This window comes from Harmonia axyridis, chromosome 3, assembly GCF_914767665.1.
Source record: "Harmonia axyridis chromosome 3, icHarAxyr1.1, whole genome shotgun sequence".
Classification (NCBI taxonomy): Eukaryota; Metazoa; Arthropoda; class Insecta; order Coleoptera; family Coccinellidae; genus Harmonia; species Harmonia axyridis.
In genome coordinates, this window is record NC_059503.1 from 12,692,650 (window position 1) to 12,718,194 (window position 25,545).

The 25,545-nt window shown below is 35.3% G+C and overlaps 2 protein-coding genes across 3 annotated transcripts in view; one reads left to right on the forward strand and one right to left on the reverse strand.

Moving 5' to 3' along the window:
• LOC123674477 (furin-like protease 2) overlaps positions 1-8,661 on the forward strand; it is a 272,487-nt gene extending 263,826 nt beyond the window's left edge. Inside the window, exons 10-15 of one of the 2 annotated variants that reach the window (XM_045609358.1) lie at positions 1,304-1,460; positions 2,811-3,082; positions 4,616-4,860; positions 5,814-6,051; positions 7,583-7,755; positions 8,365-8,661. In XM_045609358.1, the coding sequence (XP_045465314.1) occupies positions 1,304-1,460; positions 2,811-3,082; positions 4,616-4,860; positions 5,814-6,051; positions 7,583-7,755; positions 8,365-8,538 (1,259 nt within the window). In that variant the 3' untranslated portion in view covers positions 8,539-8,661. The remainder of the gene's footprint in view (positions 1-1,303; positions 1,461-2,810; positions 3,083-4,615; positions 4,861-5,813; positions 6,052-7,582; positions 7,756-8,364) is intronic. The other variant, XM_045609359.1, reaches the window with a different exon arrangement.
• A 4,029-nt stretch (positions 8,662-12,690) lies between these two features.
• Positions 12,691-24,820, reverse strand: LOC123677168 (repressed by EFG1 protein 1-like). The gene is made up of 6 exons (XM_045613717.1): positions 24,500-24,820; positions 21,983-22,402; positions 14,494-14,643; positions 13,168-13,300; positions 13,016-13,105; positions 12,691-12,950 (listed from the first exon to the last, which is right to left on the reverse strand). The coding sequence occupies exons 2-6, from the start codon at positions 22,310-22,312 to the stop codon at positions 12,691-12,693; spliced, it is 963 nt and encodes a 320-aa protein (XP_045469673.1). The 5' UTR covers positions 22,313-22,402; positions 24,500-24,820.
• Positions 24,821-25,545: the final 725 nt, after the last annotated feature.

Consider the following 25,545-nt stretch of genomic DNA (forward strand, 5'->3'; position numbering starts at 1 on the left):
TCGTCGATTCGATTGTTAGTGAGTTTCTTGTTGAATGGAAGAGTCATTAACATGTTGAAAAATGGAATATAATGAATGAAGTAAGGGTTCTCCGAGTTTAAAAACTTCACTACTCAAATGAAAACTAGTTTGCGACATTATGTTTCAGGAAAAATCTTATGAGTATCAGTGGCGCAGCCAGGATTTTGTTTTGGGGAGTTGGACTGAACATGACAAAACAGATACGAAAAATAAACAAACGAGATATCAATGAACAAAAAAAAAAAATAATCTCCAACTAATCTTTATATTTAGAGGAAATGTATATTCTATGTCTGGAACTGAACGTTGAAAAAAATTCAAATTCTTAGTATATTGGTTGCGCCATTGATGATCATTTTGAGGGGAATACCAGTTTATAAGATCAAAGATAACTACAAAAATCGATTTTTTTATTCATTTTCTAATTTAATTCTGCCCTATGTTCCTGTGTGAAAGACTGAATAATAATACTGGGGCAACTCAATCACTCAAAACATTATCAGACTGACGATTGGAAACGGTAATTTTTTTAATTTAATTAATGATTGGTATTTCACAGCAAATCAAACCTGAATCTGACATTTATTGGCTAATGTTACAAACATTCTCTAATCGAATTAATTAATTAATTAAAATAAACCTTCATTTCGATAAATTCAGGAAATTCCCGTCATTTGCTCGTTCTATCATTGATTATTCCATTGTATTTTATTTCGTAAAAATTTTACCTGTTCTCAGCTGTGTTCGTTGTTTCTGTTAATCCTCATTGTTGAATACTGATTTCCCAATAGATTTCAATATCCTTTCTTGTAAAATTGTGTAAATATGATCGGATTTAGAAATATATAAATTCAATTCATGATTTGGTTATCGATAATAATCTCTTGACCACAGAAATTTAATAATCTAAGATCCTTACTTGAACCTTGCCTATACTACCATCTAAGTCAATATTATATTCGGCACATTGTATCAAGAAATAGTCATATTGCCTTATTAACATCTCCACTCAAATACATACAGAATAAAATCGCTTTTCACATCATTTCAAACATACTCTATGATTGAATTGACTTGGTAGAAATTCATTTTTATCGAAATTGAATGGCAGTTATCCTATTTCCACTTCTTCAAGATTCCAATAACAATTGTTTCGCTACAGTAGCTTCTTCAGATTTCACATTTCGAATAACTGCTATAGAATAATTTCCATCATACTCTATGACATATTTCTCTTCTGTATCACACTCATTTTGAAACTTTTCTTTTCGTCTGACCACAGATTATCTGCACAAGACCTGCGTAACTTGTCAACCAAACTGTTTGGCCTGTCAGGAAAGACCTGACCACTGTACAAGCTGTGACCACCACCTTCTCTTGTATCAGAACAAATGTCTAGCTGCTTGTCCAGTTGGCACCTACGAAACCGAATATTACACGTAAGTAGACTAATTATCAATTGCAGGATAATGAAAGATTGTACAGAGCTGAGATGAAGTATAGAAGTAAATTTCTTTGAAGCGAATTAGGTGATATTTATTCAACTTTCAAGTGCAATGACACAAAACACATCTGATTTCATATTTATATAGGGGATGACACTATTCTTCCTAATTGGCCTGTCATTGTTTTTGGGAGGCAAGAGTGGACAACGTTGTTTGACTTTGTGTTTGGCTTTCGCCATTCTTTATGCATTTCTTTCTACCACATTCTATCCAGAGATAATGACCAACAATGTACCTATATGATTTTATCTGAGCTACACAAAAACTGGAGTTAGGATAGTCAGAGATCTCTTTCAAAAATAGTTGAACGTTTGAATAAGTATGTTAGAATTAAAGCTGTATAAGCCTACAAACAAAAATAAAATGCCCCAAGACTCGAACCCCTAGGAATGCCAAAAGTGCCATCATTACTTCCCAACTGGGTTTGTTGATAATTCGATAAGTGGTTTTCAGGTTTGTCCAACCAATTTGCGTTCTGTTGATGATGGGAATGGTTGAAAACTGAATTGTTGCTCTGGTTGAATTCGAATAGGAATAATTCAGGTTAACATTCTGTTGTAATTCTATTCGAATTCCACCCTTGTTAGATAACTTCATAGATACACAAACTATGCGTTCATACACACACAGGGTGGTTGTTCACTGTTCGCTTCATTTGTTTACAAACCCACTTCGATAACGGAATATTTGACTGCCTATACAACGATCGAGATTAATTAGGGCTTTGATGGGTTATTTCAGATGCTGTCTGAGGTATTTCCCTTGTTTACGTTCTACTATGTGAGCGTTTTCTAAAACACCGCAAATGTCGGCGGTTTATTTTCAATAAAACTTGCCAGCCACTTCCCCCATGCTTGATGGGTAATGGAGCATGAAACACATAGTTTGCATAGATTCTCGAATCCTACGGGCGCTTCTAGAATTCCATCCTAACAATAGCACGAATATTTGGTCCTTCACATTCAGGGTTCCTCCTATCAATTAATGTGACCATATAAATTTTCATGTTTCATTATTCACTGTAGAGGTTTCTTTATAGGGCATTAAAGTTAAGCTTTAAAAACTCTTTTCTAGGTTGTTTTCATTCGTATTCTAATGGTTTGTTTGTCTTTTTAGAAACAATATTCGTTTGTAGATAATTACTTAAAACAAAATAAGGGCCTCTCAATCAATTTTCTGTTGTTTGAGGTTGAGTAGGTAGCAGAAGACTCCAGTTATCACCCATTTTCGTGTGTTTTCGTGGTATCAATGCATAGCCACCTTCAATAATCATCATGTTTACAGATGCGAACCTTGCCACAACAACTGCGAGACCTGCAGGGGCTCCAACAGTTCGCAGTGCATCTCGTGCAGCGCTGGTCGCTTCTGGCACGAGGGCGCTTGCATCAAAGACTGTCCGGCACACCATTTCTCCGACCTTCATCAGAGGGAGTGCATCGAATGCCCCCCAGGATGCTCGGAATGCAACAGGACCACCTGCATATCGTGCCTGGAAGATTGGCAGATCAACGCCAAGGGGCGATGCGTGCCCCACGGCAGCGAACGTTGCGAAATAGGTAAGATAATTAACCGTTGAGTGTACGGTAGTTGTGACTTAAATGCTACATTGTTGAATCTTCCCTGAAAAGCTGTTCAGTTCTAAATTATTAATTCTTCGTCTTCTTATTCTTCTCCTCCTTATTCTTCTCCTTCTTATTCTTCTCCTCCTTATTCTTCTCCTTCTTATTTTTCTCCTTCTTCTTCGTCTTCGTCTTCTTATTCTTCTCCTCCTTATTCTTCTCCTACTTATTCTTCTCCTTCTTATTCTTCTCCTTCTTCTTCTTCTTCTCCTTCTTCTTGTTCTCCTTCTTCTTCTTCTCCTTCTTCTTCTTCTCCTTCTTCTTCTTCTCCTTCTTCTTCTTCTCCTTCTTCTTATTCTTCTCCTTCTTCTTATTCTTATTCTTCTCTTCCTTATTCTTCTACATACAGGATTTCGAACTAATTTTTCACGGAGAAATTTTACGTTAATGAAATGCATGCTCTAAGATATCAGTGTTTTGAATCCGAATTATCTCCTTATTGTAAATGAATTTTAATTTCACCATGACCTCTTCTTAAGTGAGTGAAAATTAATCATTTGGCTTTGATAGCAAATGCAAGCGCTGAAGAATATCATATCTGTCATTGATTGTAATTTTAGTATTATTCTCTAATGGATTTTCTGATAGCGATAATATAAGTGGAAAATCAGGAATAAAAACATATGAATCATTCAGAGAGACATACATTTCTTGTTAAAATTGAAAGGTAGCATTGTGGCATCACGAATCATTAAAACTCGGATCTACATAATATCCACGAATTTTATCGGGCTGGCTGTATCAGAGCAGACCCTCAGATAAAACTGATGAAATGGACATGATTGATGTGGGTCTTGTTGAAATTCGAAGACGGTCAAAATGAGGGTTGGAATATTCATTTAGCTTAAACGCTGATGAGTTCTTGTTGTTTTGAAACTCTAATGGGCCCGGTGAATATTGTTTGGCATAAATGATTATACCGGGAGGATGAAGTGTAAACAGATATTTCAGAGTTTCAAGGTCGAAAGGTCACTCTAATACGTTCCCTGCATCGAATTGTAGGTGCTGAAAACTCGCGTTGTTGTCATTAACATTGATGAGAACGTTTACAGGCCTAGTATGGGGAATAATTTATTTTAATTTGACAAAACAACAATTCTCATTCGGTGAGACCTATTGTGCTCATATACCTATAGATTTGGCTAAAATCAACTTTGAAGTTTAGTTTTCTATTAATTTTTTTGAATAGTTTGTTCATAACTGCTTTCGCTATTTAATTTTATATATTATGTTTGCTCAACCAAAACAGCCATTGAGATTACATATTCGTTCGTATTGCTTCTATCATTGCTTGAAATTCAGACTTCTATATTCTCTCCAGAAGGGATCTGGACCAACAGATGACAACCTTGAAGCCTTTTTTGAAAGTTCATCGACTTTTTCATTTCCTTCAATATCACAATGCCTCGGTACCCACCTCTACATATCACTTCAAATTCAAATCAATAACATAATATTTATTACATGCAGATCAGTACCTCGACGGTGGAAATTGCAAACCTTGCCACTCTACATGTGAGTCCTGCGACGGACCCACCGAACACGCTTGTTTGTCCTGCTCCAGTCCGCTGATGCTGCAAGGGACCAAGTGCGTGGGAGCGTGCCGTAAAGGATCCTTCCAAGACGAAAGCAGCAGATCCTGTCAGCCATGTCTTCACACCTGCGCCAATTGCTACTCCAAATCGAACTGCACAGAGTGCGCTAGTGGATTAAAGGTGAGTATATGCTACAAGGGCTGCTTTAGAGCAGGGACTTATTGAGTGACGTATTATGAACCAACTATTTGTACTGCTCACTTATTAAGCTGAAGTTCCGAAGAGAAAATTCTAAAATTCTTCTGGTTGCCCCACCATTCGGGACGAACAAAAGAAAATTTGAACAATGAAACCCTTAAAACAAATCTTCCTTTCTTAAATTTCGTTCTTCCTCAATTAACGATAAATATTCACTTATTATTAAAGGTCCTTACTGGCATACTGGCGACCTGACGTTCAGAACTGTCTTTGGGGTATCGCGTTTCCGTGGGGATTATTAAAACACTGCTGGACGACAGACGACAACTCTATTGTGGTACAGCACTTGGAAACATCCTTGAACATTCTACTAACTCAACTGGTCATCACCTCGTAACTTACTCTTACTATAAAGTAAGAAAAGGAAGAAGAAATTCAGGGTGGACAATATGATTTTAAATTGGTAACCCAGGTATAAACCTGGGTTACCAATTTAAAATCATATTGTCCACCCTGAATTTCTTCTTCCTTTTCTTATTCTCTAAGTTGTATGCCTGCGCAATGGTATCATGGTACCTGCACACTAATTAGGGTAGTGGAAAGATATTCTCAATTGTATCTTTCTGAGAACCTTATGAATGAGAAAGTTGTATGCACAAGTACCGTGAAAGACCATTGTTACACTAATGCAGGTACATTACATGTCGATTTGAGTCGAGTGCAGAGAAAACAAACGACCTGAAAATCAACAGTCAGATAGACAGATTGTCGGTGACTTAGTGAGCAGACACCTTTATTGTTACCAACCTTCTCCATTCACTCCGAACATTCAATCCCACCCACAACTCGCTACAAATTAACACGCCCCCATTCAAAGGAATTTCGTTGCCTCCCCCGCATGCATCATATTATCCTAACTTGAGTTATGTTCGCAGCTCCAGGGCAGCGAGTGTCAGTCCACATGTGCAGCCGGCTATTACAGCGACAAAGGGCAGTGTCAGCGGTGCTACATGAGCTGCAAGACATGCAGCGGTCCGTTGCAGAACGAGTGCGTCACATGTCCGTCCGGGTGGCAATTGATGGCCGGTCAGTGCAGACCGACTTGCCCCGAGGGATATTATAAAACGGATTTCGGCTGTCAGAAGTGCTATCGCTCATGCAGGGATTGTCCCGGTAGGTATCGATCACTGTGTGTCTTTTGTTTTGCGGTTTAATTCATGGAGATGCGGCAAATTTTATCGGGCGTGTGCGGTTGAAGTTACGGTCGGAAGATGTGCTCGGTGATTTAATAGGTTTGTAACAGCAGAGGTCCGGACTAGTGTGATTGTTCAGATATTGGCGAGCTCGAACCGAAACCTTGACTCACAGTGAAGCTGTTCAAGCAATGTTTATACCGGTCATAATCCTGGTTTTGGGACAGTCAAATCAGTCCGAACGTGTCTGAGGAGTGCTCAAATGAAATAGATAATTTGCCGTCGATAGTTTATTTTGAATTTCAACTTGCTACAATGAAGGTCATTAGATATTTTTTTTCAACTATAATTACAATTGCTTCTGCAATCAATTTCATCTGAAACCTTTCATCCATTTCATCTAAAACTAATTTTCATTAATCCACAAATAGCAATGCTAATGATCAGACTGGGATCGTAAACACTTAGGTAATGTTTAATGTATCTAGGCAAAACCATAAATACCTTTTTTCGCTTCCACGATGATCGAGTCAGGAAATAACCTCATCTTCTCATTGATTTATACGTTACATTTAACCTCTTCCACGTCACTGCCACAATTATCTAAATGTAATTTCCTAGCTCATTTGTGACTATTCTCTAGACGAATCATCGCAGGTATATTTGACTGCGTGATCCAGTATATTGACCTCCTAGGCCGAATTACTTTCCTGACTTTCCCTTTCGATTTTGATTTGAATAAGTCAACCCGACACAAGAGATTGTTGTTGAAAAGCTTCAACAGGCGATCCAACAAGTTAGATGTCGAAGCTTCTTTTTCATATATCAGAACGGAGGTCATTTTAAACATCTCCTTGTAAATATAAATCGACAAAATTATCTGATGTATCTAGTTATTACTTATTTAACCTTCCCAACCATAAGTGCCATCGGTGGGCATTTTAAAAAGTCAACAACTTGTCAGGCTAAATAAATTCAAACACCAGCTTTTGTCAAGACTTCGTATTTAGTTTCAGATGGAACTATTATGTCCCGCTACACTTGCATGTGTACACTGTATAATCCAGAAATATTAAAATCCTATGGAACCTTAAATGTTCCAACCCGAATTCCCATACCGCTGCTCAAGGCAAATTTTATCAAAATCAGACCACTAGAACGAAAAAGATTGAGATGCGGGTATTTCACCTTTGCCCATGATCAAGATCTGACCTTTCTATGGAACCTTTCTCTGCCCTTTCCTAATGTCCACACCAACTTTCATCAATATCGGGCAAACTGAATTCGATATATAGAAATTCCGGGAATTCCACCTTTGCGCATGTCGTACCCTTTATAAATATTTTCAATCTAAAAAAGTCATATATAGAACGAAACGAAAAATATTTATTTTATAAAAGCTATTTTTTGTAAAATCAGCTTCTGGTGGGTAACACCTAATTAGAAGTCATTATCCTAAACTTGATCTCACATTATCAAGAACCACTCAGGAAAATAAAATTCTGTTCAAGGGTGTCCATCAGAAGCAGACAAAAGAAAAATAGACGTTGAAGCTCTTCTTCTATCAGCACAGCCTGTTTCAACTCTTCAAATTATGAACTCCTTCAACTTTATTACTGGTATCACCATCGCTGCTTGCCTCTGCATCATCATGCTGTTCATCATACTTTTTCTTGTACTACAAGTAAGTAACGAAAAGTAGTGCTTCCACTAAGTAGCGAAATAAAAATAAATTCAAATGATGGAGACCATTGTAATAAATACAAAATGAATTGCAATATACATATAATTGAGAACTCAAAAACCTGCGATTTCATAATGTTTCAGGAACAGATCAATTTAATGAATTATTCTGGTTATAAATTACCTCTAGCATTCTCTTTAGAGAACTTAAATTAAAGCATTTCTGAATTACGGCAGATAGTTCATGATTTGATTTTGGGACAAATGCATCAAGACTTTGTGTAAGATTCCATTACAATTTCTGTAAAACCTTATCAGATTCTTTTTATAGAATCTCTTTACCCTCAAATAAGTTTTATCGACGCAATACAAAAAATATCTATTTGAAGGAAGTAATCCAGCTTTCTGGATTACTTACGGTATTTGTTGACAAAACAATAGGTCTTGTTTACTGTTAGGCCAAAGGGAGCTCTAAAGCTCCAATATATTGGATAGATCAATAGTATCCTAATGATATCTCTTGATTCGTTCACCAAGAAAATTCCAGTGAGAGAATCGACACCAAGAAGAGTCTTGAATTGAAAAAATTTTATTGTGTTTAATTTTCCAGAGGAATGCCATTCAGACGCCACCGCAACAAAGGTTCAGTAAAGTATCGATAAAGAAACCAAGAGTAACATGCAACTATAACGTGGTGGCTGTGAGTGAAGGGGATTCTAGTGATACAGACAGTTCAGAGGGCCGGAAATTGATAAAATCAAAAACTGGGAGGACTGCATGTTGATAAAGTATCCACGCTAGGTGTGTGTACATAAAAATTATGAACTGAAAACTGTCTTCATTGCCTGTGTTACCTATAATAAGATATTAATTAATGACTGTTCGACTCATTATAGCTTGAAATTATTATCTCTATCTACTACTACATATTCCTATCAAATGGTGTAACGAATAGAAATGTGAGATTGTAAATAGTGTCCGATGTTGTGGAAGTTTCTCGAAACGAAAGATTACCAATTGTACCAAATTCATGAGTGTACCTTCATATTTTTGTGATGTCTTGAAGTTTATTTCAGTGAAGACAGCTCAATGTAAAAAGTAAGAATTAAGAATGCGAAACAAGTGCTCTTGATATTTCACGTGGTAAATATATATAATTATTTTTTAAATGTACACTTTGTATATAAAAATATATATAGGTATATACACAAATAATGGATATATGTTCAATTCAATGTTATTTATGAGAATGTTGTATACTTTGAAAATCATTTCAAATTCGGGAAACGTTTGTTCTATTTTGAAGCGATAAATTTCTGTTTTTTTTTTAAATAAATTCATATTTTGGAGATAATGTGTTTTTTTATACCTTGAATTGTTTGGAGGAAGATCAGCGAAATTGATTAGTCTGATGTTTGTTGTGAAATAATATTTTTGTCAAGACACTCATCCATATTAATTTGAGATTTGTAGCTATTAAGATGTCTAAAATACAAGTGTGTTCACTGATTAGATTTCATTTAATATAATTCTGGCGACTCGGCTCGATCTAAGTCCCTTTTCCTTTGTCTTCCTTAAGGTGGCGCTATACAAAGAATTGACCAATCAACGACATCATGTGTAAATTCTCATTTCTTCTGTCAAAAACCTTTGATCGTGTTATTTTTATTGATTTAACCTCAAAACACTACAATGACAGAAAAACTACGTGAGCGGAAATCAAGTAAAAAGTGACCAATACCATTAAAATCCAAAAAGGCTGGCCCCTTCAAACGTCACTTTCAATCTTGAGATTTTTCAAGAGTAAGTGACCACACCAAAGCTTTATACACCTCAGAAGCTAGTAAATGTCTGCATATAAGGTCAATCTCATTAAAATTATATGCGCGTTCTTTCAATTCGTATTTGAATAATAAGAGAATAGTTATTTATAATACAAGTGCAGAAGGCATTGATATTCTTCCACGAGTTCAAAATTCAAAAACGAGCCACGAAGTGGCGAGTTTTGGAATGAACGAGTGGTAGAATGAGCCTTCTGTACGAGTATTATACATTATTTTCTCTAATTCATGGCATTTTCGTTGAAATAAATATAATTTAGTGATTTTTGCATTGAAAAATGTTGGTTGGCAGAACTAATTTCTTTAAGGCAAATTGATGAATTGACAGATGAAGCCGTGGCAGAAAGTTCGGAGTACCAACATAGAATAATGAAATATAACCATGAAAACTGTGCGTTTCTGATATATTCTCGCACGATTTTGTTCTACAAGATGTGGAAGAATGAACGGAATAACCACAGAATTAGAGAAATAAAAGACCTACTTTATAGGGTGGATTTCACCAATTCATGAATTCATCTTATGTAATTTAGCTTCAAGATTGAGGATTTCTTCTTCAACACACTTAATTCGGTCTTCTGAACATAAATCAGAATTCAAAACTTATGAGTGTTCAAAATATGATTACCAAAATTTCCCTCGACAGTTTTACAAATACTCAATTAACTTACAGGGTGAATTGCCATAAGGATATAGAATAAGGTGACTTTTACATACCATCACTTTTTTGGAACAACTTTCTTTAGGAATAAAAAAGTTCATAAAAATAATAATTTGAAAAATCAGCTTCTGTCCATTAACTCGTCGTACCACAAAAAATCAATTTTTTTTTTTGTATATCCAGAACTACCAAAGATTAACCAATTATTTGGGCAAGAATAAAAAGGTAAAAATTTTGACAATTACAGACATTTGCAAAAAATGATAGCCCAGTGTTCCTCTGCAAAATGCATGTAAAAGAGAATCGGAGGACTATTTCATATTGCTCTTTCATCAAGAAGCTGATCAACAAATTTAGAATGCATAATATCAAGGAAATGATTATTGTAAAAGGATAATAAAACCAACTAATGTGAAATCATTCATACAAGGTAAAAACACACGCAATGACTTGAAAAGTATATTAACATTCTACTCTCAATTTTTCAACAGATTTAACATTGATGATGAAATAACAAATTCTAGATATTATTGAAAGAAACAACGCATTCCTTAACAATTTTTGATTGCCATTTTTCAAAGCACAATATTTACCCTTTCCTTATTTAGGTGCCAACTCCCAAAGCCCATCCATTTGTATTCACAGCCTACTAATCAGTATTGCAAACATGAAATAAATAAAAATTTAAAACTGCACAACAATATTCATCACTTGAACAATATATTTGCTTTCTGATTTGTGTTTCAGTAATCACTGATAATATTCTAGAAGATTTCTCAAATACAGATTAAGAAGAGAATAATTTTGAGGATCGGCCTTATAAACAATTTTCTCTAATAGGCTCCTCAAAGAGATCGTTCATTAAATCAAGCAGTCTTCTATGTATGATATATGAATATTTCCTACATTAACATAAAAACAGGATATCAAAAGTCTTACAGTCAGGTTAGAGATAAATAGACGAAGATACTAATATATAGCATGTGTGCAATGATATCAGAAGAGAGTGCAATGATATTACACTAATTCTAATGGAATAGTTTCATAAGATATCACAAATATTTGTAACAACTCTATTTGCATTTATACAAATATTATTTTATGATTGTTTAAATTGGCAAAACTACCATCAGGTATAAAATGCTAATTAGTGCTAGAGACAAGAAGAGCATCCAACATTTACATATTTCAATTTTGGTTTATTAGTTTCACGAATGAAAAAAGTGTCCATTCTATTCAATGCTTTTCTCGGAAAAGCTCATGAAAACAAATTTAAAAAAATATAACTTTCCATAAAATTAACGTTATTATCAATAATTATGGGATTGCAAATACATATTGTCAAACAATGATTCTAAATACAATATTTTTTATGGGACACTCCTAGAACTTATAGTTCTGGGAATATGAATTCAGTCGTTTTTCGGAATCGATGACCCCAGGTTCGAATCCCGTCGCTGGTTATTCATTAATTTTCATTGGTAATTTTATATTTTTTTCATCACGTATCTAGATATTTTTCGTTGAAAGAGGAAATAATAAACTAACGTTTAAAATTTGCAGTATTTTTTTTGTAAATTAGCGGTTCCATTCCATCCAGTTATATTTAATGTAGACATAACGATAATCAGTTCGTCTTGTCACTAGCTCAAACAACAACTAACACTCTACATGAAGAATATAACATATCTTCATCGAATTTTGTAATAAAATATACATCAGTCAAAACGAATTTCTACAATGTTAAGCGCTTTCTCCTATAGCTTGAGCTTATTCATCGAGAAATCCTAGGAAGCTGCCTATTTGGAAGATTCATTATTTTCTTAGGCTCATGGGGGTTTCACAACACCACAATAAAGAATTTGTGAAACCTGCTATCAGCATTATTGAACATCGAATATGAAAATAATAAAAACTGTCTTTTTCAGTTACATTTAAATATCTACGAGATATATTTCCTTCGTCAATCCAAAGCTATATAAATTAAATTAATAGCGTAATAACTAGAACTTTATGATTGTTTCAATGCATTTAAAAAATCTCCTCATTAAAATATTGAAGACTGACTTGTACTGGACGCAAAACAATTTTTTCATAATCAGACTCGATGTAAACATGTAATTATATTCAGACATTTGAGCAAGTATTTTCATAGATTTGTCCGTTTAAAAAACTTGGGAATGGACTTAATGTAAGTTAATCGAACTGTTAATAATTTTTCAACACATAAATCAATGTAAAGAAGGTATATAAGTTCCTTATAAATTAAAATTGTATTATTCAAATTCAAAGGATTGAAGTTGGCTTTCCCAGTTAGATCTTACCTAGAATAAAAGCTTTTCATGTATAAAATGTTTCAAGAGCACAACAACCTGAAATTTGGCGGGATCACAAACTCAAACTGATCTTAGAAGGGCGCAGGATTTCAATCACATCATGATACCTCTGAAGCATCGCTTGTGGTTGAACGAGATCCTGTGCTTTCACTATTCATCTTGAATCTCGTTCTTAGTAGTCTGCTACCAGTTATATTAGGAAATTCCATACATGGTGGAAAGACGTTTTGTAAGTATTGTCCAGATATATTGCCAGGGGGAAAATAGTGAGCTACAACGACAACTTTGCCAGTCCTCGATCTGGCTTTTCCTATACCAAACCTTTTGGAACCTGCCCAGACCAACTGCGTGAAATGGCCTAAAAATTCGCACAGAATAAGAATAAATATTTTGAAAATAACGAACAGGCTTGAATCCATTTACCTGAATTTACATTCGTATGTAAAACATCTGGTTCTTTCCCATAGTCATATTGTTTCACAGCACAATACCAGTAATTGGCAACTTCCTGACCTGAAAAACTCATATTAAAGGATCAAATACTAAAGAAGGAAAGAAAGGATTGATCTACTCACCTGAGATGTCTGTATTTTCTACGCCATTCGACAACTTGCAAAACATATTTTGTCCTATGTCCTTATCATTTCTATAGTAGAATCTATTTGTATGAGCCAGATGATTTGCCCAAGTTTGTGCCAAATGACATAACTGTAAGCAATTAAAAAGTTTTAAAGACTTTTGCTCTATATTTAATGACATTAGAGATGTTGCACACAAGTGATAGTAGGTTATTGTATATCCAAAGTCACTTAGAGGAAGCCAGAATATTTCGATTATAAAAGGGTTGTCCAAGTGTCCAGAAATGTTTTTGGAGCCAGTCAATTTATTGCCAAACAATACTTTCAAATAAATCCCGGTATTTAACGGATCGCGGTATCTATTTCAAAGAGACATGTATGGCCAGGCGTTTTTATGGACTAATTCAAGTGACTTTGTATATACTTTACCTTGCTAATACAAGAAACATGATAGATCATGGCGTGGTAAAGAGGCGTTCATTTGCCTTCCAAAAAAGGCCAATTGGGTTTTCGGTCACAATGAAGCAGTGGTCGGTAGAGCAAAGCGTGTTTACCAACGATATGTAGGTACATTAGAAACCTGATTTCGAGATTTGGAGATTTTCAATGGACTATTCCATCTCCTGACCTTAACAGGTGTGTTTTTTATTTGTGAGGACATTTGAAGGAGCTATTTCATTGACATAAACCCCGTACCTTGAAAGACTTGAAAGTAGCGATACGTAAAGAGTTGGCATTGATCACTGAGGAGACACTGGAACGAATGTGGGGTAGTTTCTTGGATAGAATAGAAAATTGCTTAAGGGAAGAATGACATCACCTTTCTGACATCATTTTTTCTGCGTAAGGTAAATGACGTATACTCACAACTATATGTATATCGTTGAATAAATATTATCTTGATTATTATTATTGTTATATTATTTCTAAAATGTAGAAGTTTCTAGTGGTCACCTTTTTTTTTACAGGTGGATAACCTTCTATATTGTAGATAAAGAAATATAATGATTTTTAAGGAATTTACAATATAACTACACATTGCCTCAAATAAAGAGAAAAAGGTGATTGACTACCACACATTATTGGCACCCTAATTGAGGTAAAATTATATGACCTCTGATTTCTATATAAGATAAGTTTTTGTAAAAAAAATCAAAAAAGCTTCAAATGAAAGTACTAGCATTTTTTGCCAAAAGTTGGATAAATGATTATATCTAGGTCTAGAACTTCCAATGTCACTGAGTATGTTATATTGTTGTGTTTATAAGTATACGAGCTACCAATTCAAAAATAACGGAATATCTGCCATCATGGTTCACCTACCTGTGCGGACATTGTAAGAGTTGGAGAGTTATGCCTCTGCCTATAGACATTATGCCAACATAGACATTCGCTAATGAAGTCACTGTCTTGCCATGCAGTCCTCAAATCTGATATGTCTAAAACCATACTCATAGGCCTGTTGTGAAGTATCTAGAAGTACACTCAAGATTAATGAACATGTCCAACAGAAAATCTAATCAACTAACGCTTAGATTTGTTATTTTACTTTCACAATGATGGGGGAGGTAATTTCCCCAAAATTCAACAGTTGTTCCTAAAAAAATTGCTTCTCGTAAAAGTTGAACCCCCAATAAATTAATTCATTTTGCTTCACGGTCAGCCCCACTATTCATTATGCACGCTGTATTTGAAAACACCATTTCCTTAGCACGCGATCAACTATTCCATTCGTATATGCGAAGCAACCAACGATAACTTAAGGAAAGGGTCCTAAAAGGAAACATGATTTTTTTGTTGCATGAAATTGAAACGTCAAATCCGTGAAAAAAATTAGAGATTGGTAATGTTTCCTTTCTGCAGTTTATTTCAGAATATTACTTATGTGAATACACTTATATGAAAAAAACCCTACACAATTTACATGATGGTTTATTATTACCTGAATTACCTCAAAAATTATAGAATGGGTATTTGAAATTGAGAAAAAAGAAACTTTGGATGCTTCTTTGGGACATAAAATTCCTGCCAAATAGATTTGGAAAAATTAAATATTCTTGTTTTTGGTGAGAAGATTCATTTGCAAAAATTCATAAATTTCAATAAAAAGACTGATTTTTTTCCAAATAAACAAATTTGTACGGCATATATTGATGGAGGAAAAATCACTTTCCACGAAGTATCATAGAACGTACTCTACAAGTTAATTGGAAAATTGTATTCAATATTGTTAGGAAACTTCGGGGAACATATTTTGAAAACTAAATCAAACCAGGAAGTTTTTACTTCAGATTACGTCCAGAAACTAAATTAAGTATATTGAAGAGAAAAACAGCAATACTGGTAAATTTTCAAAGATTTGAAATTTTAGGGGTAGATTGAGATATGAAAGCCGTTGATGGGCAAAATCCGACTGGGGGTTCCGTAAATATGGACATTAGAAATCTTGATTTCCTGTTAATTGCAAAAATGTAGATCAGATCGAGATGAAAATGTGTGTTTGGATATAGAATGATAATTTAAAGCTCCTTACAAAATTTCAAGCTGATGAAGAAATTGACTGATTGAGGGTTGAGATTTTTCATGTAGGTATGTATAAAATAACCGTTTCAAGCTTTGTGCAAAATTTTGAAATTTGGGTGTATAATTGAAGGACCAAATTAACCCATTAAAGCCCATAATTCCCCCGTGAAGATTTTCAACTGAAACTTTGTCTGATGAGTTATTTAGACTCAAAAAGTGATATTGTGTTATAAAAATAATGATCGAACATGCAGGAGAGTTACTATGAAGCGGCAACTTAAGTTGCCACTGGGATAATTCATGAAGAAATTTTCCAAAGTACAATAAAACTAGCATATCAATCGTATACATCTATTGTGATTCAACCGTATAATATTTCCTATGAAATTACATAAAATATTATTATTTTACATCATGAAAAATTTTGAAACACTCATCAGGATGAACAGGAACTTCACACTTCTTGCATACAAAAATTGTACGCCTGCCACATACTTTACAACGGCGATACTTGGATTCACCTTTTTCGATGAAATGATCTGTTCGATCTTTTCTTATTTCTTCGAGAGCTGGTGTGAACTCTAGAGATGATCGAACTCCTGCTACCATTGGAGGACTGCCGTAAGACTTCAGAATGAAAATAGCACACTGACGTCTGAAATCCAATAGAGGAATATCATGCCCAAGGCGACGATACAGTAACCAACCTTGTGTGCTGCATACATCCACAGTCCAAGAGAAATAAGGCCACCACCATTTTTTCGACCTGATTCTGTTTCGGTAGGAAGCCAAAAATTGATCAGAAAGATCTACTCCACCCATGTTACTATTGTAACGAGCAATAGGACCTGGTACTTTGACAGAAATGACCTTCTTTTCAATTCTGGAGTATCGGTTTGACTTTGACATAGGATGTACATTATCACAATTAGTAAGTACAGTAACAACATTGTTGTCATTCCAACGGACTGCTAAAATATCTCCTGAAGAACTGGTGGATGTTTCACCTCTGGGTTTATTTTTCCACGTTTTTTTATCTGGAAGTTTCATTGAAACACTACAGCGATTCTCACGCAGAGTACCAGTTCCACCAAGTCCTCTAGAACTAAGCTCTTCCAACAACCCAACCGATGTAAAAAGATTGTCAAAGTAGAGTCGAATACCCTTTGACAATTTCATGTGGTCTACAAGTCCAATTACTACGTCACCTCCTTGACCGAGTCCAGTTTCTGGAAGACGAGTTGAACTTCCACAATAGGGTTCAACATGATGGATGTATCCAGATGGATCCGCGGCAACCCATAACTTGAACCCAAATCTGATAGGTTTTCCGCGAATAAACTGTTTGCACCCATGCCTTCCGTAATAAGGAATCATACTCTCGTCGATACTAATAGTGGGCCCAGGACTGATTTGTTTGAAAGAGTTGTTGAGGTGATCAAAAATAGGTCGGACCTTGTACATTTTATCACTTCCATCATTGTTTTCATTGTTGGCAAGGTGAATAAAACTTATCAGTTCATCGAATCGGTTTCGACGGATGGCATCGGAAACTAAGTGCGAATGAACATCTGGATCTTGTTTCCAGTAGAGTCTTCTATATGGAAGAGGGTGGTAACCTGACATCAACATAATTCCGACAAATGTAATCATTTCTTCAGCAGTGGCATTCAGGTTGTGAACGAGTTTCTGCATAGCATAACGATTAGTTTCGGTTACGATATGACTCAATAAATCTTCCGAGAAGTAAGCCCTAAAAGCCTCAATAGGGCTTTTTACCGTTTCTTTCAGAAGATCTTCTGCTACCGGTCGGTATTCGCATTCAAGTTCAGGAATACTTGAAGATAACCCATTCATTTTCGGCTTCCAAGTACGTTCTGTGGGACGCTTACGTTTGGTGCTTCTTACTCTTGTCTGCGAAGAAGTCGTCGGTCTAGGTTCTTCTGAATGGTTCTCATCTTGGACGACTGGATTGCCGTGATCATCATCGATTTCTGGATTCTGCATTTCCACCTGAGAGCGTAATATACGGGCAGGAAGGTGGTCAAAATCTCCAACTACCTCTTCATCCGATAAATCAGAGTCCTTATCTGTATCTGCACCAGGAAGTTCATCAGGTGGACATATGGCTATATTGGTGGCTGATATGTCCTCATCGTTCTCGATAAGGTCAATTTATTCATGAAGAAGTAATCCAGTGCCTGATCTTCCACGAGTATACCTGTCGAAATCATTCAGTAAGAAATGTAAATATTGCAGAAACCGTTGTCACGTGTTCCCGTTGGCCACTTTAGTTGCCATCAAACTTTGCCCGTATGGCAAAAGCAAAATATTGCATGAAAATATTACTGTGAAGAAGAAATATACTGCTGAATTCATATTGAATAAAACTGGTACAAAAATACAAATGTGCATGCATTATTGAAATAGAATACTTACAATCTCTCATCGACGGCCATTATGGTGAATGAAAAAGTTCAAGAGCTCTGAATAAATCGTTATACACTAACTCACTGTTTGACAATATCTGACTGACGTTTGTGCTATTCGAGACAGGACATATCACATGACCGGAATTTACCAATGGAACTTCAATATCTATGCGCGTGCGCATAGAATGTAGTCGAATGCGCCGTGGCAACTTAAGTTGCCACGGGGCTGTAATGGGTTAAAATTGAACATTCCTTGGATATTTTAGGAAAAAAATCGTGCTATAAACATGGGCCCTTGTTTTCGAAATACAGGGTGTTTCAATTGTAGTCCTACTTTTTAAACGATTATACCGGGTGTCAGTTATTATGTATATAATAACTGACCAACTGATATTGCCTGCATAATATCTGGCTTATTTGATGAGATAATAAAAAAATTGCTTTGAATAACATCAAAGTTCCTGCCGAATGATGATTAAAAAATATTTTCATTTGACAGCCCTGTGGTAGCTACCCCCCACTTTTTAATTGTTGTCTTGATATTGATCATGGAGACTATATAATACATAGTTATTTGGGCTGTTTCCATCATCTGTGCGGTTGATTGTTTCTCTAATTCTGTGGTTATTCCGTTCATTCTTCCACATCTTGTAGAACAAAATCGTGCGAGAATATATCAGAAACGCACAGTTTTCATGGTTATATTTTATTATTCTATGTTGGTACTCCGAACTTTCCGCCACGGCTTTATCTGTCAATTCATCAATTTGCCTTAAAGAAATCAGTTCTGCCAATCAACATTTTTCAATGCGAAAATCACTAAAGTATATTTATGGAAATATTTCATTAGTTTCAATGAAAATGCAATGAATTAGAGAAAATAATGTATAATATTCGTACAGAAGGCTCATTCTACCACTCGTTCATTCCAAAACTCGCCACTTCGTGGCTCGTTTTTGAATTTTGAACTCGTGGAAGAATATCAATGCCTTCTGCACTTGTATTATAATAGTTATTTATAAAACAAGTGCAGAAGGCATTGATATTCTTCGTCACGTAAGAAAAGGTATCTTTTCATCGTTACCTTAATCTCTTTGAAACGCCGGTTTTTCTTTTGAGTTTGTCGACGTATTTGTGGTTCTATTCAGTCCGATGGAAATAACTTGGAGATATTCATCACTTGCGTGACAATTAAGGATTTTGGTTTGTTTTTTACGACAAAAATAACTTCAGGATAGACACCTAGAATTCAGAAATTGAATAAAATAATCCTTGTTTCAGACGGAAAGTAGAAGATAAATTCAATGAATAAATAAATGAAAATTTGTCGTTATAGATTGTTATAGACATTAATATTGATGCTCAAAAATCCAATCCATAAGTTGAAAATCAAGAAATCAAGGTGAAAAAACTTCATTCCCAAAATTTTCATGGTATAAACTCATCAAATTTGATTGAATAGATAGTGTGGCACGTAGTCTTGTTGAAAATAAACGTCGTCCTTATCAATAGCTTCAATTCCGGCCATAAAAAAAAGATAAATCATTACTCAAGTCCCAAGATCGACGAATAATCCAAAAACCTGTGTTTTAGTGAACACTAAAAACTACAGGAGCAATATTTTCAGTTTTTCTTGATCGACGCACACGGTTTCGATTCCCCACATCATCAGTTTGTCTTAACAGCTCGAATTTTTCCACCAGTTTTACTATTGCCAGCCGAGAAGGTGCTTCTCGACTTGCGAACTATGACTTGTGAACTATGACTTCCAAATTTTCACCATTTTTGTAGTGAATTTTAACAATTTCAATACGTTGTTGAAGCGTGTATCATTCCAGTTTTAGTAATGGCGTGGTTTTTACCTTTCAAATGTCAAAAGATGACAGCTTAAAAAGTGACAGGTATCCAGATGGCGGGCTATTCAAAATGCAACCTTTTAGTGAATGAGCCAATACCCAGTATTCAAATTTTTCAAGAAATTGACATTCCAGACTGCACAGTAATACATATTTTGAAAAAACATGCTATAAAACCTATAAATAAGCTACGTGAGAAAATTTTCAGAAGATTGATTCAACGAATGCGGAATTTTGTGAGATAGAGACAAAATTCTAGAATATAATGAATTCGCAAAAATTTGCGGTTCACTTTACAGATGCTACCGGATTGGTTGTTGATCGTGCTCTCTGTTTACGGTAAAGTGAATCGCACAGTTTTACATTGCACAGAGCTTAAATAGTTGGTGTACAAATTTAGTTATTTTCTGTAGAAGAATGAAAAAATACTTTTTCGGCAACCGTCCGGGAAGAGCTCACTTCCTGGACGCTTTTTCTATGCGAAAGTAGCATTTCCCGGCCTAGTCCGGAAAGTACGTACTTCCCGGACTAGGCCGGAAAAGAATCATAGAATCCATAGCAACCGAGATAACGGCTGACAGTTCATATGAAATTAGTTGTCAAAAATTTGCATGTTTTTTGATAGCAATCGCAATAAAATATGGAAAGCAGCAGCGATAGTGTTATTTTACATGGTTGCCGAAAAAATATTGTACGCAACACGCCCGAAAATGTTTTTTTTGGACTCACAGACTTCCAGGACTCGCTTACGCTCGTCCTGGAACTTTGTCTATTCGTCCAAAAAAACCCTATTTTCCGGACTTGTTATGTAAATTACTATTTTACGATGAATTTTCTCTTCAAGGCCACACTATACAATCCTTCAGTAGCTAGATATTAGTCTCGAGAAAATAAACATTCGACATTATAAGGACTGAAAAATTAAACATATAAACTTGTTTTATGAGAGAAAATGTTGTACGATCTTTTGTAATTGATTTTAACTTGAATCGGGGAAAATATTTGCAGTTACCGCAAGATGCCATTACCTATACCAAAAGTTTAATATCAATTAAGAACGAATTACACGGCTGGTTTTCACTTGAACAACTATACTTGGCCAGCAAAATGATCGGTTTTACCTCCACTCGACTTTTTTTGGTGCGGTAACGTGACTCAAAAAATAAAACAGGTACGTGTTCACATGAGAGGTCTGATGATGTGTTTGATTTTTGAAATAACAATTTGTATTTACTTTTTCGACTGATTAATATTCAAATCGTTGTTGTATCCTATCCTTGATCGAATTACGATCATGACATCACCTTGAAAACATCGCAAAATAGAAATATGACAAAATAGCTTTAATTTTGCGAACTAGGACTGCAAAATTTTCATCACTTTTGCAGTAAATTTCAGTACGTTTTTGAAGCGTGTATCGTTCCAGTTTTAGTAATGTCAAATGTCAAAAGATGACAGCTTCAAAAGTGACAGGTATCCAGATGGGGGTCTATTCAAAATGAAACCTTTCAGTGAATGAGCCAATACCCAGTATTCAAATTTTTCAAGAAATTGACATTCCAGACTGCACACATATTTTGAAAAAACATGGTATAAAACCTATAAATTAGCTACCTAAGAATTTTCTCAGAATATTGATTCAAGCGAATGCAGGATCTTGTGAGATAAATAAAAACAAAAATAATGAATTCACAAAAATACTTTTTCAACGATTAATTTCCTCATCAAGGCCACTATGCAATCCTTCAGTAGCTAAAATGAACTGATTGATCTCCTTCAAAAAAGGCTGAAGGCAAAAAGGCTGATTACTACAAATGTCTCCAATCACATCTTAAACAAGCGGTCCAGTATTTTTTGACATCTTAAGCCTCAGTAAAAGCTAACTACGTTTTTAAACCACCAACCCTGCCCTTAGGAAATATTTCTTCAAATGAAAAAGTTGTTCATTTTCAACCTTTCCATCTAATTTTTCTTCAATACCAACAAAATTTGAAAACTCACTTTCTGGAGAAGATTAGGCCGATTGTCCACATCGGTTGGTGAAAGGTTGTTGTTCGAAATTGAAGGTGTTGTTGGTTCCGGCTTGTTAGCCTCGACTATCTTCACAGCCCTCAGTTTTTTCCTGAGGTTCTGTAAGGCCTCAGCCTCTTCTCTCTTTCTGCTTGGGTGGTAGTTGGGCGTTGTTGGTAATAGAGCGAAGGTTGGTTCATAATTGTTGTTATGCTGGGTAAGAAGTCGTTGGCTGAAGGTGGCTGACCTAGGTTTGTACGGTGTTACGTGTATAGTTGGAGGACAGATGGAAGCTTGAGAAGAGATTCTTGGTATTTCCATTGTTCAGGATCACATCATGAAGAAGAAGTTTGAAAAATATATTGATTATCTCGGGCATATGTTCGATTGTTGACAGATTGTCATTTTGATCTGCAAAGGAAAATTGATTTCATTTAATGTCTACATTAAGATACCTAGTAACACTGGTGTGTGCACTGATTGGATTTTGTTTCAGACTTTTTGAGGGAGTCCACCTGTTGCTTTGGCTAAAACTTACAAGAGTTTTGTAAGGTGGTGCTCTTCAGAATTGTTCGAATCGTAAACTTATTAGCAAATCAAAATTTTGAGAAAACTTCAGAGAATATTTATTTGAAATATACTAATGACAAAGAAAATGCAACATCCAGAAGGAGCTGTTTACATTTTAATTTTTTTTTTGGTAAAACATAGATAGTATAGCAAATAGTAAATGATTAAATTTGGAGAAAAAAACGTTTTTTCATGTAAACAATGTTATGGGGTATGGGGTGCTAGTGCACACGCAAGTAGGTCACCTTCAGTCTTTATTCTAAGTAACATGACAGCGCTGCGTTACCTTCAAGAAATAGTGGAGCCATATGTTCTCCCTTACCTTAACCGGCTCGAGAATCCAATATTTCAGAAAGATAATGCCCGATCTCATGATGCCAGAGTTAGATTAAACTTTTTCGAAGCGACCCATATGAATCTTTTGCCATGGCCGCCCAGATCCCCCGATCTTTCGCCCATAGAGTATGTTTGGGATATCATAGGTAGAAGGCTTGGAAATTTACCCCACCCCCACAGACTTTGGCGGCTCTGAGACATGAAGTACAGGTGACTGGGGATAGAATCCTTCAAGAAGAAATATACCATCTTATTGCATCAATGAGGAGACAGTTGATGAGTGTATAATCGCGGTGGACAAACACATCATTAACAAATTCATTTAAAAAAATTGTAAACCCTCCGTTTTTTTCTCCAAATTTCAATAATTTACTCTTTGCTATACTATCTATGATTTATCGAAAAAAATTTGAAATTCAAACAGCTCCTGGATGTTGCAGTTTCTTTGTCAGTTAGTATAATTTGAATTCATCAAATTCAAACTTGAATTTTCATCAAGTGGTGCTATAAGACAACTTAAAACAATGAAAATTCGATAACACGAACAAAATACGAAAACACGTAGCATGCCAGCTGGCATGTTACCAGATCTGCCAGAGGTATTATTTCATTCAATATACAAAAAATTTACAGCTGAATCCGAATAAATAGAGAGTATAACTCAAAATTCATGTTTATCATATCGTCGGCTAAGAGTGTAAATCTGCTTATAACACTGTACTGTACGGTTTTTTTGGTCTCCTGTAAAATTGTTCATTATGGACATAGCAGATTTACAATGTTAGTCGACGATATAATATCTAAGAATTGGTATGAAAGATTTTAATCTTAAAGGTAATAGACCTATAAAAATAATAATTTCATAATATTTTCAAGAATGAAATTCCACTCTGAAATATCATCTGATACTTGAAATATCTTTGTAAATATGAAGTCCTTTTCAGTAAACAACTACGATATGCAGCTTGCTATATAAAAAATCCATAATACTCCCCATAACTTTTATCAACCTTTCTGATGATTTGCATATGAAATTGTATATTTTCATAAGGTGAATTTGTTTGGGAGAAGGTGGAATCGATTCCTTCGAATCCTTGCACTCACAAAACAATTCAGAACTGGAAAGTTTCCACTGAATATTTTGAATATTTCCAGTATGTATCGAACTTTATTAAATAGTTTATTATGCACAGTTTTCTCAGACTTCTCCTATCTTTTTTTATTTTTTTAGTGTGGGAAAACAGATGCAAATAACAATTAAAACCTTGTATTTGACTGGGTTCTTCCGTACCTAATGATGATATAAGCATATTCTGTTATTCATTTATGAAATGATGTAGGTATAATTGACAAGAAAAGGTATGAAGAGCATAAAATTGAGATGCATCACAATCGCGAAAAAAGAAGTGCATACAAGTTGAAAATAATGAAACTTCTGATTACCCTATCAAACTCACCATCGAAAAGCTTTTCCTTCACATTTTTATCTCATTAAAAAAAATTGTCATCTAGACAAATGATGTTATTTCTCTTTGGAAATAAAAAGCATATCTATATCTCAAGAAAATTCCCTTTAAAACCGGTATTAGCATAACAACTCACAGATATTTTCGAAGAGTCAGTGACCAAAGTTATTTCCCTCTAGGTAGAAAGTGTTTTTCACCACATTTTCATGGGAACTTTCCATCTAAACATTTAAAGACACTTTTTTCGAAATCTCTCAAATTCCAGGATTTTTATTCCATTCACTCTTGAGGAAATTGTCACGCATGGAGAGGAAAATCTTCAGGGATGAAGTTCGAAAAAGGAAGTAGTGCGATGTTGTTGTGTTTTGGTTGTCAGAGAAGAACGTCGAAGGAGACTCGAAGACCTAGAGGGGTCATGCCTGAAATCGGGAGGTACACGAGGCACTCTGCCATTTCAGCAATGGTCCATGCGGGTGTCTTTATTCCAAAGCTTTAATAGGCATGCGCTCTCATCATCGACATTTTCACTTTACGCGAGATTCGCACGGTGGTGTCCATGGGATGCGGGAAATGGATGATTTTCCGAGAAAATATTATGCATATCGATTTTAATTCCACGAACGCGATTCAGCAAAATGCTGGGTGTTGAAAAACAACGTTTCAATATTTTGGGGGCTACTTCTAGACCACAAAATGAGTAACAAGTTTCATATAAATATGGATCCGCAAATATAAGCGATTTTCGATTTTCAAAATATTAATTACTAGTGATAAATTACAGGAGATATTCGATTTATTTTTGACTTCTAGTGTTTCACAGATGTTCCATAGATTTAGATTTAATTAAATAAGTTCCGTTTCACTGCGACCTAATGGTCTATATTGTGCCCCCATCCAGGGCCGCCGCAACCGCGCGTGAAACGCGTGCACCGCACGCGGGCGCCACTCTAAAAGGGCGCCAAAACCTGTTATAGACCGCATGAAGAACCGATGGACCAAAGGTTTTCGAAAAAGATTCTTTCAAATTTTTCAACAATTTTTTTTTCCAAACTTCTTTCTTGCAATTTATACAAGTTTCCGAACGTCGCAATCGGCATGAAATAGCCAGATATTGGTTTACAAAAACGCATACTCGATGCTAATCCTAGGGCATTTTTTGCGCTATGTGCTGCACACAGCTTA

What these genes read in the sequence shown, in the direction of transcription:
- LOC123677168 (XM_045613717.1), bottom strand. Translation starts at nt 22,312, where the DNA reads ATGGAAATACCAAGAATCTCTTCTCAAGCTTCCATCTGTCCTCCAACT. An exon ending in GGCCTAATCTTCTCCAGAAA is followed by an intron (nt 14,644 to 21,982) that starts GTGAGTTTTCAA and finishes GTGTACTTCTAG; the next exon opens with ATACTTCACAACAGGCCTAT. An exon ending in AGAAAATACAGACATCTCAG is followed by an intron (nt 13,106 to 13,167) that starts GTGAGTAGATCA and finishes TGAGTTTTTCAG; the next exon opens with GTCAGGAAGTTGCCAATTAC.